The sequence below is a fragment of the Vidua macroura genome, chromosome 11 (genome assembly GCF_024509145.1).
Source record: "Vidua macroura isolate BioBank_ID:100142 chromosome 11, ASM2450914v1, whole genome shotgun sequence".
NCBI classification, from domain to species: Eukaryota; Metazoa; Chordata; class Aves; order Passeriformes; family Viduidae; genus Vidua; species Vidua macroura.
In genome coordinates this window covers 2,415,485-2,432,088 of record NC_071581.1, presented here as the reverse complement: position 1 = coordinate 2,432,088, position 16,604 = coordinate 2,415,485, and the positions used below count along the sequence as shown (strand labels likewise).

Below are 16,604 nucleotides of genomic sequence, written 5' to 3'. Positions count from 1 at the left end.
ACTTGGAAAGATATCTGAATTCCTTGGAAAGGTCTTTTGAACTTCTTAGTGTTACCTCTCCAAAAATTACTACACAAGTCAGAACAAGTCCACAAATAAATGAAAAAGCTTGGTAGGAGGGAGAGAGCCCTTCAGGCAGGTGAGAGCTGTGTGAACTCATCTGAGGTGCCACTTTCCCTTCCTGTCAGTGGCTTTGAGGTAATGGAACTTCTAGCATTGTTCCTACATGGATTTGTCCATACTTCGGGTTGGAAACTCCTTCTCAGGCAGGCCCAGGAACTCCAGGTGGCTGCAATGAAGGCAGGGATTGGGCTCTGGGGCCTTTGGAAGCAGCTCCTCCATGGGACACGAGTGACTGTGATTGGACAGAGGTGTCTGACGAGGCCACTGAAATCAGCACTCAGTTAAGGGCTCCACACTGTAGGTGGGATGTTGTGCTTGTCTCGTGCATTGCAGAGTGCTCCCAGCATCCTTTTGATTATGTCAGTTGAGGAAAAACAAGCAAACAAACAAAAAAAACCAAAAAGCCAAGCTGACTTTTCCTCCACATGCCCCAGACCCTGAACTTGGTGCAGTATTTGTGGCAGAATATGGGCAGAACACTGAGTCACCCCTTCCACCCCAATCCAAACTGGCTTTGAAGTAATTATTTTAACTCTAATTTTAATGATATCCCTAAAATACAGAACCATGTTTTCTTTCAGTAATTATTTTAACTCTAATTTTAATGATATCCCTAAAATACAGAACCATGTTTTCTTTCAGTCACGGGAACAGATCTTTTTTTAATAAAAGGCTGGGATCTTACAGAAGTGCTTGACCCTGGGAGCAAGCAAAGCAAACTGCTTTGAAATAATCAGTCATCAGGACTGAAAAGCCAGTAAAGAAATTCACTGCAAGCTGCTAAAGCAGTCCTGAAGCAACTAATGAACATTTTGTTTGCTGCCTCTTTACTTTAATCCAACATGGAAAAAATGACCAGAAAACCTCAGTATATTTTGGGTGTGTGACGGATGAACCTGAAGGGGACTTTGTTGTTTACAGGGTTATTGGTTGCCAAGAGAGAGCACTGAATCCACAATGTCTACTCAATAGTTAAAACAAATTCTTGGTTAAATTTTTTCATCTCATGCCCTAAGGAAGGTTTGTCCTGTGGCAGGTCCCCAGGGCTGGCTCTGAGCTGTGCCCCTTGCCCAGTACAGACCGAGGATTCCTGAAGTCACTGTCCCTTGTGCTGGGCAGAGGCAAAGCAGCAAAATCAGGTCTTCAAGTAAGTAAAGACACCCAACACTTCTATTAAAAGAAGTTTAATCCAGCATGGTTTCTAAATATTAACCATGTCTCCAGCTGTGACATGCAGTACATTTTTTACTTAAAAAAAAAAAAAAAAGAGAAATGCAAAACAAGTATAAAAATGAACCCAGGTCCCCTGAACATCACAGTGTGTGGCAGTAAAATGACAAGAGAAGGAAAAGAAACACAGGATTTTGTACAAGAAAAGGTCCAAAGAAATCTTTCTCATAAATCAGATATTGTCTGTCCCATTTAGAAGCAAGCACTTGTTTTTGTATTTACTCTGTCAGTGGTCAGGAAGCAGGAGATGTAGGAGCTGCCTGCTGGACAACTCTGAGCCTGACCAGCACCCCCTGGTCCCTGCCAGCTCCCATGTCCTGCTGGCAGTTCCAGGAACTGGAACCCAGGTGCTGATTTTATTCCAAAGGAAATCTGCCTTATTGTTTCATCCCTGTTTTTCACTTACTTTGTTAGTACCATCTGCTCTCATTTTAATCATACCTGTTCTGGTACTGTATTCATTTTTAAAACATCCATACAGGTTTCTTTGCCACAGACCTGTCTGATGCCACCTGTGAGGAGCATGCCATGCTCTTCCCAAACATTCCCAAGTGTTTATAAATGGATACAGATATTCCAAGGTAGGTTGTGCTACCTGTGAAAACAGCTTGTAAATTCAGAGGGCTTTTTCCCTGGAATACAACACCACAAGATGAATCACATCCTTCCAGGGGCAAAAAACCTACTCAACCCACCCCACCCACCCTGAAAAAAAGGGGGCTGGGGAGATGAAGTCATTGTGGGCATTTTGTAGTTTGGGGTTGGTTTCTTGGCCTTTTCACAGTGGGGAGGAGGCACTGCCCTCCTGGGGCCTGGGTGCATTCAGTGTGGCAGCACCAGTGGCCTGTGGCACAGAGCGGGACATCAGCACTGGTGCCTGGGGCACAAACACCTGCAGGTTTCACCAGGCAGGTCCTGCTGGGAGGTATTTGCCAAGCCTGCCTTCCCTGGCTGTGCAAACACTCCCAGGGCTTCCACAAAAACAGGACAGGGCTGCCCAGAGCTGCCTCACCTGTTCCACCCCATCCTGTGGTCAAATTTCAGCAGAGGGGATGTGACTCCATCCAAGCAGCTTAAAACAAGGGATACAGAATGTTTGATGAGCCAGCTGCCCTGCAGCACCGTTATACTTTGAGGTTTGCTCTTGCTGCAGATTTCCAGTTGTCACTTTTCCTTGTCACAGATAGATACGAGATACAAAGGTATTGAAACCAACGTGTTAACAGTAATCCATGCCTTCAGTGCTTGGGAGTATTCAGACTTTGGATAAAGAAATACTGTTAGTTAATCAAGAAAAATACAAACAGAGGCATCCAAACCTCTCCTCTTTGGCACATCAAGAAGTATAAAAGCTCTAAGTGTTACAGGTTTGGAATTATGAAAGCACATTAAAAGCTTGTTAAAAATGCTGCTCCAATTTACTCAGGACATGGATGTGCTGAGTGGGGAGGGGCAACAGAGAATTGAGCTGTGTTGTTTGGACAGATCTGCTGTAGGATCTGTAGTTGCCAAGGAGTGTTCAATGGCACTGGGAGTAGTCTCCTTTTCCACATCACTGCCCTGTCTGTGCTCTGGTGATTCCATAAACAGTGAGGTGGAAAGGGGCTGAAATGAGGGGGTATTTTAGTTGGCAGTGCATTCAGCAAAGAGGAAAGTGCTTGATCATCTTCCCTTCACGCTTGGTTGGTGTTTGGTTCTTCAGTCTGAGTCAGAGTCGGAGTCCTCATCTGAGGGGTGAAACAAGGAACAAAAGTGAAAATGCAAACTGGAAATCCCCCCCCAGCTGTGGCTCTGGCTGGGACAGAGAGGCTGCGCTGGCAGGGTGTGTCTCGAAGGACACAGCGGTGCTGGGAATGAACACTTCGGTGAAATGACAGCCCTTGCTGAAGTGATGGCATCTGAAATGATGTCTGAAGGACTTGGGAGATGCTGCTGAGAGGCCCTGCTGGCACAGCTCGGGCACTGCTGTGTGCCCTGCAGCTCTACACCTCTGAGAGCCAGAAGCTCTGAGATGCTGAGAAATCCCAGCAGGTCCACAGAGCTCCATCCTTCTGGCCTCAGCACTTAAGAGCCCCTGTGTGAACACAGGCTGAGGCTGCAGGGCTGAGCCCTCCTTGCATGGCCACAAACACCAACGAAGCTGTGTGACTGCACTTCTGTGAGTTTATGTATTTGTGTCTCCATCTCCAGGGGAATTAGATCTAATCTGTATCCTAATTCTGCACCCTTGCCAACTGATCATCTTCTGAGGGCAGTTCAGTTTTTAGCTTTTACACTCTGTTTCCTGTTCCCTTTATTCTTTTTTTCCTTTGTCTCTCTTTTCAGCCTAAAGCGTGAAAAACACTTAACGATCTACTAAAATCCCCAGAAGAGACTGTCAGTGCTGCTATTCACCTCCTAGGATTCTATACACACCTTGGGTGTTTGGTTTTGGTTTTGCAGGGGTTTTAGAGGGGGTGCTCTGGGGGGGGCGGGATTTGGGATATTTTTTGTTTGTTTTTAAGTGTGCAGCAGTCTTTTTAATCCATGTGGGTGCAATAAGGAGTCACAGGGACGTGATGCCTTATTTGGGCTCCTGGAAACTACAAAACAACTACCCCTGTCCTGACTTGAACTGGCTTTGAACACCCAACACCTCCTTTTTATATTTTTCTAAGTGGATCTGTCTGATCTGAAGTAGACTGGAATAGAAAAAAACCTGATAACAACCTTCTTAATTTTTTGCTGTTTTACCCTTGGATTTCAAGGTCATTTGCCCACAGATGGTCAAAGATCATAAGAGGCAATCATGATAAGGAAATGATAAAGAGAAAAAAAATACTATTTGGACATAAAAGGATGTGGATTAATGGATGTTAATTATAAATTACAAAAAAAAAAAAAAAGAGTAGAAGTTTGCTTGTTTTTACAGCAAGACATTTTAATAGGGAAAGAAAATCTGTGCTGCATGGTGATTTCTAGAACTGGATCTGGGGCTTTTCAAAGTTAGATGTGAAACTCTGAGAAACTTGACATTCCTGGCTTGCAGATTGTCTTCATAAATCACTGGATTTCCATTTGCAGCTTCCTAACTGAGCAGAACTGAGGCAGACAAACCCAAGAATAGAAACTGCTTTTACTGAGCAAGAGCTCTTGCTTCCTGCAAAGGGTGAAATGGAGAGGGAAATCTCACACTGCAGCTCATGTGACAAGCAGGGAATTTTACCCACCTTCTGTTTTGCGCCCCTCGGGGGAATCAGGGGAATCGGAGCTGCCTTGCTTGAGGAAAGTGACCAGGTCATTGAAGGTGATGTAGAAATCAATGGCAAACACGATGGTGGCTGCAAACCCAAACACCTGAAAGGGCAAAACAATGCTCTCCTTAACAGCTCCCGTCTGTCAGGGACAAACCAAACCCAACCAAACCCTCACAGGAAAAACTCTAATGGTTTTTTTTGGGCCATGCCTTTCCAAAAAGGCAGGGAAGGGAAATGGTTTGTGACACATTGGTATCACCTGAATTACAGCTGCTTTGGGAGCCTGAGAAGTGAACAGGGGTGTCTTTATCCCTCCCCCAGGCTGCAGCCCTCTCGGGCTCTGGGCACGTTCTGGGCATCAGCACCTCCTGCACCTCCATTGTCCCAGGGCACCTCTGCCACCAAGGAATCACGTCCATTTCTTGGGAAATAATTTTCCACTTGTTTGCAAGGAGATGTGTCTATTGCTGAGTGAACTAGACAGACTAAAATGATTCTGGGATTCCCTCTCCAGTGTCAAAGCAGCAGAGTTGTGCCAAGCTAGGTGCTGGTCTGGGAGGCTGGGATGAACACACTCCATTGCTCCATGGCTCACAGCAGACACAAAGATTAAACAAGATTTGGGCTTGTATTGTGGAATGGTTTGGGAAGGGCTGCTGGCTGACACCACTGGGCACTGTTCTTCCCAAGCTGAAAAAATTGTTATGCAAATTTTATTTATGCTGCATACATTATTGATGCTTAGAGTCAAGTTGCAGATGCAGGGGCTGTATTGTATTTCTGACCACAAAATGCTGATGGGTGAAGATTCTCTCCTGGGCAGTCCTTGTACTGGAGGGTAAAATGACACTGCTCTTGTTTCAACTCATCCAAGGAAAACTAAGCAGGAGAGGCAGGAGGTTGAAATTACTAATTTAGGCTGGCCTTAGCAGTTTCAGGTTTGAGTTCTTTTTTTCTTATCATCATTATTACTATTTGCCTCATTCAAGGATCTTGACACTCCTTGCAGGAGCAGCTAGTAAAATCAAAAAGCAGAATAGCTGTCTTCCCTAAGGGTACAGTTAACACTGAGCAGCTCTGTTAGGGTGAAAAAACTATTCATTGGTTCAAGACATGTTTTTCTGAAAGTGACCATTTCTTCTTTGCTTTAGGCAAATTAATTCTCAGTTAACTGAAGAAACTTCTATGACTTGCAGTGGGGTCATATTTGAACTGTTTCTTAAGTACATCCATGTACTTAAGTGTACTCAGTTCACCACAGCACTTAGGTGGAAAGCTCATGCCTACTCACCCCTGCTGCTTTAGATGCTCCATCGTTGTATTTTGAGACAGCAGCAATTGAAATGGCAAAGTAAATAATGGCAGCAGTGACACAGCGCAAGAAATCCTGTAGAAGAAGCAAGGGTGCATTCTCAGACTGGTCAAGGATTTCCTCTAAAAACCATTCTGGAAATGAACATCAGTCCCTCTGTTGTTGCATCAGTGGCTTTGCTGGCATGTGACCACAGCCTGGTTTGCTGTAGAGGAGGAACTGCTCATCTATGAAATATTTCTAAATAAGAGAAGAACTGAACCTTGGCATAAACTTCTGCTCTTAAAGATGCTGGGATAAATCCTGCTGCTAACCTGCCTGTGTCAGGCAGACCTTCCTTCAGCCTGGAAAGGGCTGTGTGGGGCATTTGTCTTGGAGCACAGCAAGGGCTTTAATGGAAAAATCGTTTGAAATGCCCTAAAAACCTCATGTTTGTGCAGAACTCCTGTGGCACCAGAGGCTCAGGAGGTCCCAGCTCCCATGGGAAGGGGTACCTGTCTCTCTGTGGATGCAGGGCTGTGTGGAGATCTCCAGGGAGACCTGTCTGTGCAACTCCTCATTCAGGAACCAAACACTGGTTTAGTGTTGGAATGATGTGTACTTCCCACGTCCACTGCCAGCTCCACCAGCCTGCCCCAGGAGCATGTGCCCGATGTGATCCCTGGGATATTTCCTGCTGAGCTGTGCCCTGTCACACCTGCAGGGATGTCTCTGCAGTGAGCTTTAAACACAGAGCTATGTCCTAGGGCATGTGCAAATAACGAGATCTGCAATAATGGTACCCTCAGCTCTGTTCACAATTAGTTCTTCTGCCTTTCCAGCACAGATGGAGGAGTAAGATCCTGTGTCAAAGCACAAATCCTGCAAGAAATCTGATTCCTCTGAAGTCAGGACAAGGTCAGTTATCTACATTCTGTGCCTGCAGTATGTTATGGTAATGGCCATAATAAACACACAAATGCGTTTTTCCCCCTAGTTCTGGAACCAGATGCATGTAGAAAATGGGAAAATGATGGAACTGACATTACCAGCTGAGAGCTGTGCACAGTCGTAGCCAGAGTCACTGATACTGTTTTATCTGCCAGTGGCCTTGCTATTTTTATACACTGAGAGCTCAATTCAAACCTCAGTACAATGAACTACTGATGAAACCAAAAGAGAATACAGACCGCTAAGATCAGTGGGTTTTTTTGAAGTATTTGTACTGCAAGGCAGCTGCTCCCTTTGCAGTGATATTTGAGACTGCAGGGACATCCAGTGGCAAGGGCTCTCCTGCAGCCCCAGCACGGCCCCAGCAGCCACTGGGCTCCTGTGTGGACATGAACTAGTCGGAGTTGCCCCTTCCCAGAGCAGCTCAGTTTGTCTGTGGGTGTAACTCTACCCAACAATTTATTCACAGCCTGATAAAGTCTGCCCATTATCATCTGTTTCCCCCTCTGCAAGAGTGGCAATAAGGAGCCCCCAGCAGTCAGACTTGGGCTGATGCTTGTCCTAAGCCATCGGCCCGGAATTTGGCATACATTCTGTGCTTTGACAAAGCCATGCTTTGTGTCAGCATCTAAAAAGCTGCAGTGCAGAGCAGAGCATAGTTTAGAGTGCTTCGGGACCCTCTGAAGCAGAGGCAGTACTGACAAGTTTCTAACAGGGCAGTAAAGTTGTTACAGTCACCCTGAACTCCTGCCCAGCCCCTTTCACTCCCCTCACACTGCACAATTAAATCTGAAGGTTTCTGTTGCACATCTCACTTACCGTCAAAGGCCAGTGGACTCCTTTAAACTTCTCATTAAGCTTGGAGGCGTAGGCAAAAAAAAGAAACAATGCCAGCAGAAACTCTAGGAGTGGTGCCATCATGAAAGAAGCTGCTAGAGATGCAATATAGCAGATAAAGATGATAAATGACAGCACCTAAAGTAAAGGGAAAACTCGTAGTTATTTGCGTGGAATAGCAGAGCCGTAGACAGCTGAGCAGCTTTGAAGTGTTATTTTCCCTGTGTATTTCTGTCAGTGCTGTTGCTGCTGGCATAGCTTCAGCATCCTGCTTTTTTTATTTTTCATTGGGCCAAATGGTTTTTCTTGTTCAGCACAGAATAAAACTGAAGTAATGGTGTTTATTTCCATGTGTGTGAAATCACTTCTCCGGAGTGCTGGGTGGATTTGCACCTCTCGAAGCCAGTAATTTGCTCTGGATTGTAAACAGCTCTGACAACATAATTCTGAAAATAGAGTGGGGTGTTGCCAAGCAAGCAGAGCTCTAAGCCTTCAGCCATGACAGCTCTCATTTGAAACCCAAATCAGTGCTCAGACAGCCTGAATAACTCAGCATTTATAATCTTGGAGTTGAAAGAATAAAGTCTGCTGATGATGGATAGAAAAGGGCCAAGAATTAATTGTTCTGTGACTTCTGGAAGTGTCTGGTTCCAGTTTTCCAGTATGGCAGCTATTTTAGAGAGTAATAGGACAGATAACTCCCATAGATTTCTTTTATCTCCATAATGTTTCCTAACTCTAGTAAAATAGAATATGGCTCAAAATACAAAGTTTCACAATGGCAAAACAACAGAAGAAAATGTACTTTCACCTAAACTAGGCAGTACCAGAGTGCTGTCCTACACTCCTAGAATGTGTTTGTGTAAGTGGAAGGTGAGGGAGCCATGGAGAAGCTCAACACCACTTTCAGCTGCTGTGTTGTGGGTTGGTCACCTCCAAAAAAAGATGCCAGTCCTCCTGTTCTACTGCGTTGCATGGGAACTGGTTGCTGTGTCAATCACATGAGCCTGAAGTAACAAAAGTAGGCAGGATGCTGAATTACACATTATTATGTACCAGTTTACACCTGGGCTGCTCTGTCCAGCCTTTTTTTCCTGGAGACAAATGTCTGCCTTCCCAAAGCTCAGGGAGCTTTTGGTCAGCACAGACTGAGCATTAGATTACGAAGACTTTTTTAACGTCTAATTCCAAATCAGGACACTGACATTCCCACTCACACAGCACTGAAAAGCAATTAATTTTTTCCCCCAGATGGCACATCTAAAGGCAGATGTAGCTTCCTGCAAAGGTAATCAATGCATTTGCCTTGTTACATTTCATCTCTGTGGATTTCTTTGTTTGCTGCTACCATGGGTTCCCAGGGACCACCTGTACCTCAGAAAAAAATCATCATTACACTTGAGTGATAAGGCTCTTATAAATATTAATTGGTAATTACTCCTATGAGAGGTCAGTCAACCCTCAAATACATGTATCAAAAAAACCTTTTATGTTTAGGGGACAACTAAGCAGTTCAATCCCACTGAAATATTTCCTTGGTGTAATTAATTACCAAGCCTTTTTTGTCAGCCTGTGTTTTGGGGAAAGCAGTCAGTGCCTGAGCAGGATGCTAACAGCTGGAATAAACTGTTTTCATCTATTAGGACTGGCTGGTGAGGTTAGAGAGGATGTGACATTTTCAGTAAGAGACTATATTTATCTTAAAGGTCTGTGCATTGTTCTTGTTTCACTGGGTTCTAGGAAACTGAGCTGAGGTAGTTTACAGAGCTCACTTCTGCATGTGCCTGCTAGCTGGTAATATCTGCCCCATTTGTTCGTGTTTACCCCATTCTGATTTGTTTATTGCTCACAGAGCCTCTCTGCAGGCTTTTCTTATTTTCATAAAGTGAGGGAGTTCATTCCCTGTATCTCATCCTTAGTGTGGTATTTTCTTCCTATGAGCTAAAAGTGACAAGAACTCTTTGAAGGGAAGTGGATTTACCAGAGCTTGACAACTCCTAAGAGGAGAGAGGACTTCCTTCTTCCCATCACAGCACCTATTCCCTTCCCATCCCAAAGAACAAAGACTGCACTTGCTTTGTGAATCCGCTTCACTTGCATTTCTGAACATAATTTAGATACAGTTCTATGTTTTCTTGGAATAAAAAGAAATCAGCATTTATACAGGACATTTTCTTTTTGTTCTGGTGTTGAAAAAATATCTTCCTTTTTGTGGCTAAAGGCAGACGTGTGATGGCTGAGCTGCAGGAGTGACCAGCAGCAGAGAGATGGGTTCAGGGCAGGTCCCACTGACCACAACCCTTCCAATGGCACATCCTTAGACTTGAACTAAACCTACAGATCTCTTAGGAAAGGATTAAATGCAGTGTTAAATAACACATCCTACTGGAGCAGCGAGGGGAGGCAGAGAGGCAAATTTCAGGTGATGCTGCACAGCAGAGATCCCTTTGATCTCGATTCTCTTTGCGTCAGTAACTCCTGTGCTCTGACTGCTTTTGCACTGAGAAAAAAGCTTTCCTGTGAAGTGTAAAGTGAAAGGAAGAGACTTTGTGGTCTGTTCTTAACCACTTTATGGCAATTTGTGCCAGGGAAAGCTCCTGCTGTCTCCTCTCAGCCCTGGGCAGGTGCGAGGTTCAGGCACGAGCTGGACTCGGTGAAACAGGAGCTGTTCTATAGCAGGAACACACCAAGGAGCCCCTAATCCCAGGAGCTGGGGTGCCAGGGGATCCCTGCTTCTGTGCCAGGGAAGCTGCTGAAGAGACAGATCAGTCTGAGCATTTCAACTTTCTAATTGGGTCTGACCCAGAGAAGCTGGTGAAATTTAGTTGTTTATTTTAAAATCTGGTTACCAGGCCAGTCACTTGTTTAAACCAAGCCCTGCATGACTGGTAGATGACAGCAGTGTCCTGCTGCCTGCTCCTCAGCCCTGAAGGTCAGTCACTGTATTTCCACTTTCCCCATCCTCAGTGGTGGGATTGAGTCCAGCCTGTCCTGCTCTCCACTTGTCAGTATCCCCTTGTGAGGAGAACTGCACCTCTGGGCACACTGAAAAAAAGGCACCTTTTGATTCACAAGAAGCCATTTGATTTCAGTAGATTACTGATGGTATTAGTAAATGGGAAAGACTCTGAGGACTGGTAATTGGTCTGCAGTTAAACATCATTCCTCATTCTGGAGGCACTCTGAGACTGAAAGGGCCAAGGAAGATTTTATGTGAAATAAATGTCTATAAAATAATAGACCAGATTTTGAGAATGAAGATTTGAAAGATGGTATTTTTGGATACCTTCATTGGGGGAAGGCTGGAAGGCACAGGAAGGGGAGGGAGGCAGACCTTGGAGAGAGCCAGAGGAACAAGAGGAAGGAGGTGCCTGAGGGCTCTGTCAGGTGCTGACCATGGCACTGCACCTTGCTCTTTGGTTTTCTTCTTATCTGTCTCCAATCACAGCCCTGACATGGATTTTAATGCCAAACTCCCTAGGTAGCTTGGGAACAATCCTGTGTAATACAAGAGCCCACAAATTGTAGGGTTTTGATGATGTTTCTCATTTCTCCTTGCGTAGAGCTCATTTCCTCTTCTGACAGCTGGAATGCACAGACTCCTTGAGCAATATTGGATAATACCTATAACTGTCTTTTTAGCATTACAGAAGTGAGCAGGTGCCTTTTCTGACCATTCAAGTGCACTGCCACTAACTCAAGCATTTGATGTTATCTTAAAATTTTAAAAATACACCTCTCCTCCCACAATACAAACACTGCAGTGCCAGTCTGTACCCAGAAATAATGACACCTACCTACGTACTTTTCCAGACCTCAAGTCTTTGTGAGAAACATCTTGCAAACTGAAAGGTGCTCTCAAAACTCAAAAGCACCTTTCAGAATATACCCTGACCCCTCCAAGGACTGTCAAAAGTTCCATTGCACATCACACTTGTTCTGCATCTCTTTTCCTGGAGCTGTGTGTTTCAGGGTGACTTCAGAGAAAGGTCAAGCAATGGGACCTTGTTTTTTCTAACATCTCTGTATCTATGCTTAAAAAAAAAAAATAGGCAGCTAGAGAGGAGTCTGTGAGGCTCCATGCAGTTGCAAGTTTATTTCTAGCACTTTCAGAAAGTACTGCAGCTTCTGGGAGGGAAAGAAAAAAAAAAGCAGCAGTGTTTTATCAGATTTGTGAATTGGTATTTAGACAGTGTTTTTCTCTTCCCCTCACTTGGGATTGCACCCTGAGCACTGAGAGCAGCAGAGTCTGAGCTCTTCCTGAGCTACTGATGACAGGCTGGTGTGACTGCTGCCAGCTTCACTGTGAAGGAATGTCTGCATGCAGGAAGCTCTAATGCAGCAAAGAGCAGGACAGGAACTTTTCATAGCTTGGCAGTCATAAGAGTATAAAAAATCCTGGCCAAAAAGAAGCCTGACTATTCACTGAGTACACTCCCATTCACACAAAACCCTTCTTGGGTATTGTTTTTCAGAAAGTAACTTTCCCATTTAAACCCATGTAATTATTACTTAATGTTGTGTTGCTGGGCTTCTTAAAGTAGCCAGGCATTACAAAGTTATACTTTATTGTACAACCAGCTTGCAGTTCAAGTTCTAAAAAATAATCCTGACAGTGGTTAGAGAGCACAGTGTCCCTGAAGGGAGGGAGGCCTGAGCAATACTGAGGTCATGGCAGCTCCAGAGGCCTTTGTCTCCCCTGAGGACCTGAGGAGAGAGAACAGACCCACTGGAACCCACTGGGAATACGGGGATGCTGGGTAGCCACTGCCATCACTGCACCATCTCCTCATGTCCTGCTCCCACCTCCCTCCCCAGGAAAGAACAGCTTTGCCTAAGGCTTTACAAGTGGGTAGCAGTGTCATCTTCTGGACAAGAGTGCGTTTTTTTCTTGTTTCTTGTCAGACAGACAAAGTGCATCACTCAGTGGTCTCTGCTGTTCAGTTACTACTTCTCTGCTGCACTTGTTGAGGAGGTGAAATTCCTGCTTCCTCCACAACTGGCTGCAGGAGAGGCTTCTGGTTACAGGCCCTGAGAAAGACACAGGGGCCTCTTCAAAGGAGAGTTTACACCGAGCAGCTGGAGTTTCAGTTACGAAGGTCAGGTCAGAGGAGACTGAAAAGACAGGAGAAAGACAGGAAAAGAAGAGAGAAACAGGCACAATGATTTCTACATCCTTTCATGTCACCACAAAGGTGGCACAACTTTACCTACTCACACTGCATTTTTATAAAAACAAAATAAAATGTAGTGCCACTGCATGCTGGCTTCAGGAGACTGAGGAGATGCCAATCAAAGCAGCCACAAGGGCTTGAGTGGAACAGCCAGGTGAGCAGCAGAATCCACAGCTGGGGATCCTGCCTGGACAAGCTCTGGTGCCAGTGTGAGAGTGGCTGTTACATGGTTCCAACACAGGACACAGGGAACTGAAAACTCATCCCTTGAAGGGTAGAAAAGAGCAAGAATGAGATGCTGACCTTCAACACAGCAACTTGAATGGTTAGGAAAAATTAGTAGCTTAAGAAGAGTCTTAAAATATGTGGAAGAAACATGGCATGGTGGGGGAGAATAGAGAGGAAAAAAGAGTAACCTGTAAGATTAAAAATGGTGGTTAGAAAATGGAGGGAGCAAGGCAGTGAGAACAAACAGGATTAGGAGAGATAGTGAAGCTTATAAATGTATTTGATGCTACTGCTTCTTTCTGGCTTTGCGGCTGCCCCAGGTGGAATAAAAAATTAATCAGGCAGGTCAGTGGGGAGGTGGACTGGATGTTCCCCAGAGGTCCCATACAACCCCAACCATTCTGTGATTCTGTGGAGATCAAAAGAAAAAGGAACAGGGGATGGGGGGAGGGTAACTTCCTTATCTGAATAAAATTTGAGATTATAATTAAGCCTCTACCTGTAATCAGCTCCATCCCCAGCCTGGCCTGTTCTAGGGGAAGCACTGGGATGCCCAGTTTACATGGGTACTGCACCAGAGCAAATCACACCTGAACATCCTAAAGATTTTCCGTGTGGAGATGTTATTTTCAAAAATGGCTCGAGAGCTGCAGAAATAAAGTGCATTTCTGGGGAACTGCCAAGATGCTGAATAATGTGACATTTGTAACAGTAATGAGGACCCCACTTTGCTTCTGAACAAAAGGCACTGTTCAAAAAGTGTAGCCATGAATATTATTTCCATACATTTATGCAGAACACAACCCCACCCCACATTAGCACTGTGTCAGAGGAAAAATTAAATATTCAAGACGAAAAATACAAAGCTAAAGATGAAACACAGATTTAAACCATGATAGATTTAACTTGGACTCATCTTCAATTATTTGGCACTGCATTTCTCTAATTGTATACAGGCTGCATTTACTCTGGGGCCTCTGTTGTCTTCAAGGGTTTCTTCTGGCAAAGTTGAGACAACTGGAGAGAAACTACTGCTGCCTCTTGTCTGCCAGAAAACCACGTCCTGAGCACGTGGGCTTGGCCTGCAAGGAGCACAAGGAAAGCTCTCTGCAGATGGGATCTTAGAGCTGCTTTCAGCCAGCCAAGCCCTTGGGAAGCCCCATGTGGCCTTACAAAGGATAAATCCCTGTTTTGTCAAGATAGAGCAGTTTTTATTACTCCAAGGAGGCATCGTCAGTACTTCTCTATGACAACAAAAGGGTGAGTCTGATCCCATGACCAGAACAGTATTCCTCCAATATGTCATCATTCTGAGATGTTAAAAAGCCAGGCTGTCTGAAAGCCGTCATTTAGTGGCTGTAAGCTTGTAAAGGAAATTCCAGTGTGTGTTATAGTATGTAACAAAAATATGTGCCAAAGGAGCCAGGTTAGCTGGGCTCTGGTATCTTCTAAATGTGTGGTTTTGTAAACTACAGATGTTGTGTGAGTGATGGGGTACCTGGAGGAGGGATGGGGTAGCTGGCATTTTTTTGGTGGAGCTGATAAAACCTATGGCCTGCTGCTACCCAGCTCAAGGCTTTCCCCATCACAGAAGTCAACTTGACCTCCAGAGTGAATGCTTTTCCTCTCAAAGCCAGCCTCACATCTGGCTGTTCCCTGTCTCTCTGCCAAAGGGCAGTGCCTGCAGCCTCACAAGCCCTCAGGACTGGTCCCCACCAGCTGTTCACAGAAAATCCTGCCTGTCTGTTCCTTATCTTTCTTTTTGCTGGAATATCCTGGTTTCCTTTCCTGAGCTAGCACAGTGGACGGACAAAGACACCTTGCACATCTGAACAGTGCTCCATGGACCTGACTGCTAGTTTGGGCTGTCTTGGTATCTGACTATCTGCTGCCAAAACTCCAGCAAATTTAGTGTTTGAATTTATCATTATTTCTAGAAAAAATTATGTTGAACATCTAATTTCGCTCAACAAGCTTCCTATTCAGAACCTAAATTTTGGTGTGAAATACCAACTCCCTATGGGGCGAGCGATCTCCTTCCCTTATCACATGGGTACTGTTTCAGCTGTCAGGTTTTAAGCCTGTACATGTAAAATTCCATAAAGTCTCACACCACAATCACTGCCCTGGTCCACACTACTGCTGATCCAGGCCAGGTGTCCTGGCCCTGTGCCCAGCGGCTGTCTCAGCACCCAGGGCCTTTCCCTCTGGGCAGCTCTCCAGACCAAGGGCTCCACAGCAGCGAGCAAGCGCATCCCTCTGAGGGTCAGGGACAAACACGGCTCCAGAGGGCTCTGGACAGCAGCTGAGTGACCGTGATACACAGCCCGATGCCACATACCATAAATTCATGAGTAAAGTCCTTCCTGACACACTCAGGACAGGTTGTCCCCTAACCTGGCACCAGCTGATAATGCAAACCGCAACCCTAGTGGTTACTGGATTCACACCGCAAATAGCTTAAAACGAAATCAAAAGCGCTTTTTAAACGAAAAGGGGTCCCCGACAGTGAAACACAATTAAGGCACTGGAAGTCTAACGTGACAAGTCCAGGTCTCTAACGTGCTCTGCCTGAATTACGCTAAATCCATTACACTCTCAGCTCTGCAGTTCCCCCATTCCGGTACGGCTGTTTCCCCGTCTCCCCTCGGTTGTTGTCTCCCTCTCCCCTCGGTTGTTCTTCCCTCAGTAATTGCCCCCGTCTCCTCTCCGTTGTTTCCCCCCGGTATTTCCTCGGTTGTTGCTCCCCAGTTTTCCCCTCAGTTGTCGCCCCCCGTCTCCCCTCGGCTGTTTTCCCCTCAGCTGCCGACCCCTCTCCCCTCAGCCGCACAGGGAGCGGCCCGGGGCAGATCGGTCCGGCGGAGCCCGCTCGGGTCCCGGCTGCCCCGGCGGTGGCTCCCGCAGCCCCCTGACCCCGATGTCCCGTCCTTACCGACTCTGCGAGCAGCAGCTGCCCCTTGCGGGAGCGCAGGAACTCCCGGGAAGGGAGCAGCGAGCTCAGCCCGGGCGTTGGTGCGGCCCCCGCGGACTCGGGGTCCTCCATGGCGGCGGCGGCGGGCGGGGTGGGCGCGGGATGGAGCTGGGCTGGGCTGGGCTGGAGCCGGGCTCGGAATCAGGCTCGGGGTAGGGGGTTGGCCGTGGATTTTTTTTTTTTTCCCCTCTTTGAAGGAGGGAAGCGGAAATCGTGACACTGCGGAAACGTGAAAAAAAAAGTTTCAGCATCCCCAGTTGTGGGGGGCGGCCCCAGGGCCCGCTCCCAGCCCTGGGACAATGGAACTGGGCTGCCACCTTCGCCTTCTCCTGTGCTGTGCTGCTGGACCGACACCAGGCAGCCAGGGAGCCACTCTGAACATAGAGAACCACCGGGCGCTGGGGATGGAAGGGGCCGCTGGAGGTCACCCAAGCCAAACCCTGCTCAAGGCTGAAATTTCAGGATCCGAGTGCCTCGGTGAACACTTTAACATGAAATTCGCATGGCACAAGAAAATCTTTCCGAAGGATGGCTACTGGGTCATTACATTTTTACTTTAACAT

General features: G+C 46.1%; 1 protein-coding gene across 2 annotated transcripts; it reads right to left on the bottom strand.

The window, feature by feature from the left end:
- Nucleotides 1–1,291: 1,291 nt before the first annotated feature.
- Nucleotides 1,292–16,266, bottom strand: CMTM3 (CKLF like MARVEL transmembrane domain containing 3). 2 transcript variants are annotated; one of them, XM_053987737.1, is made up of 5 exons: nt 16,003–16,266; nt 7,651–7,806; nt 5,881–5,976; nt 4,563–4,689; nt 1,292–3,080 (listed from the first exon to the last, which is right to left on the bottom strand). In XM_053987737.1, exons 1-5 carry the CDS (start codon nt 16,111–16,113, stop codon nt 3,052–3,054), a joined length of 519 nt encoding a protein of 172 aa, XP_053843712.1. In that variant the 5' UTR covers nt 16,114–16,266; the 3' UTR covers nt 1,292–3,051. The 2 variants fall into 2 exon arrangements, with proteins under 2 accessions (XP_053843712.1, XP_053843713.1); XM_053987738.1 differs by lacking the exon at nt 1,292–3,080 and adding an exon at nt 4,254–4,434 and having other exon boundaries at nt 16,003–16,254.
- Between the last annotated feature and the right edge of the window lie 338 nt (nt 16,267–16,604).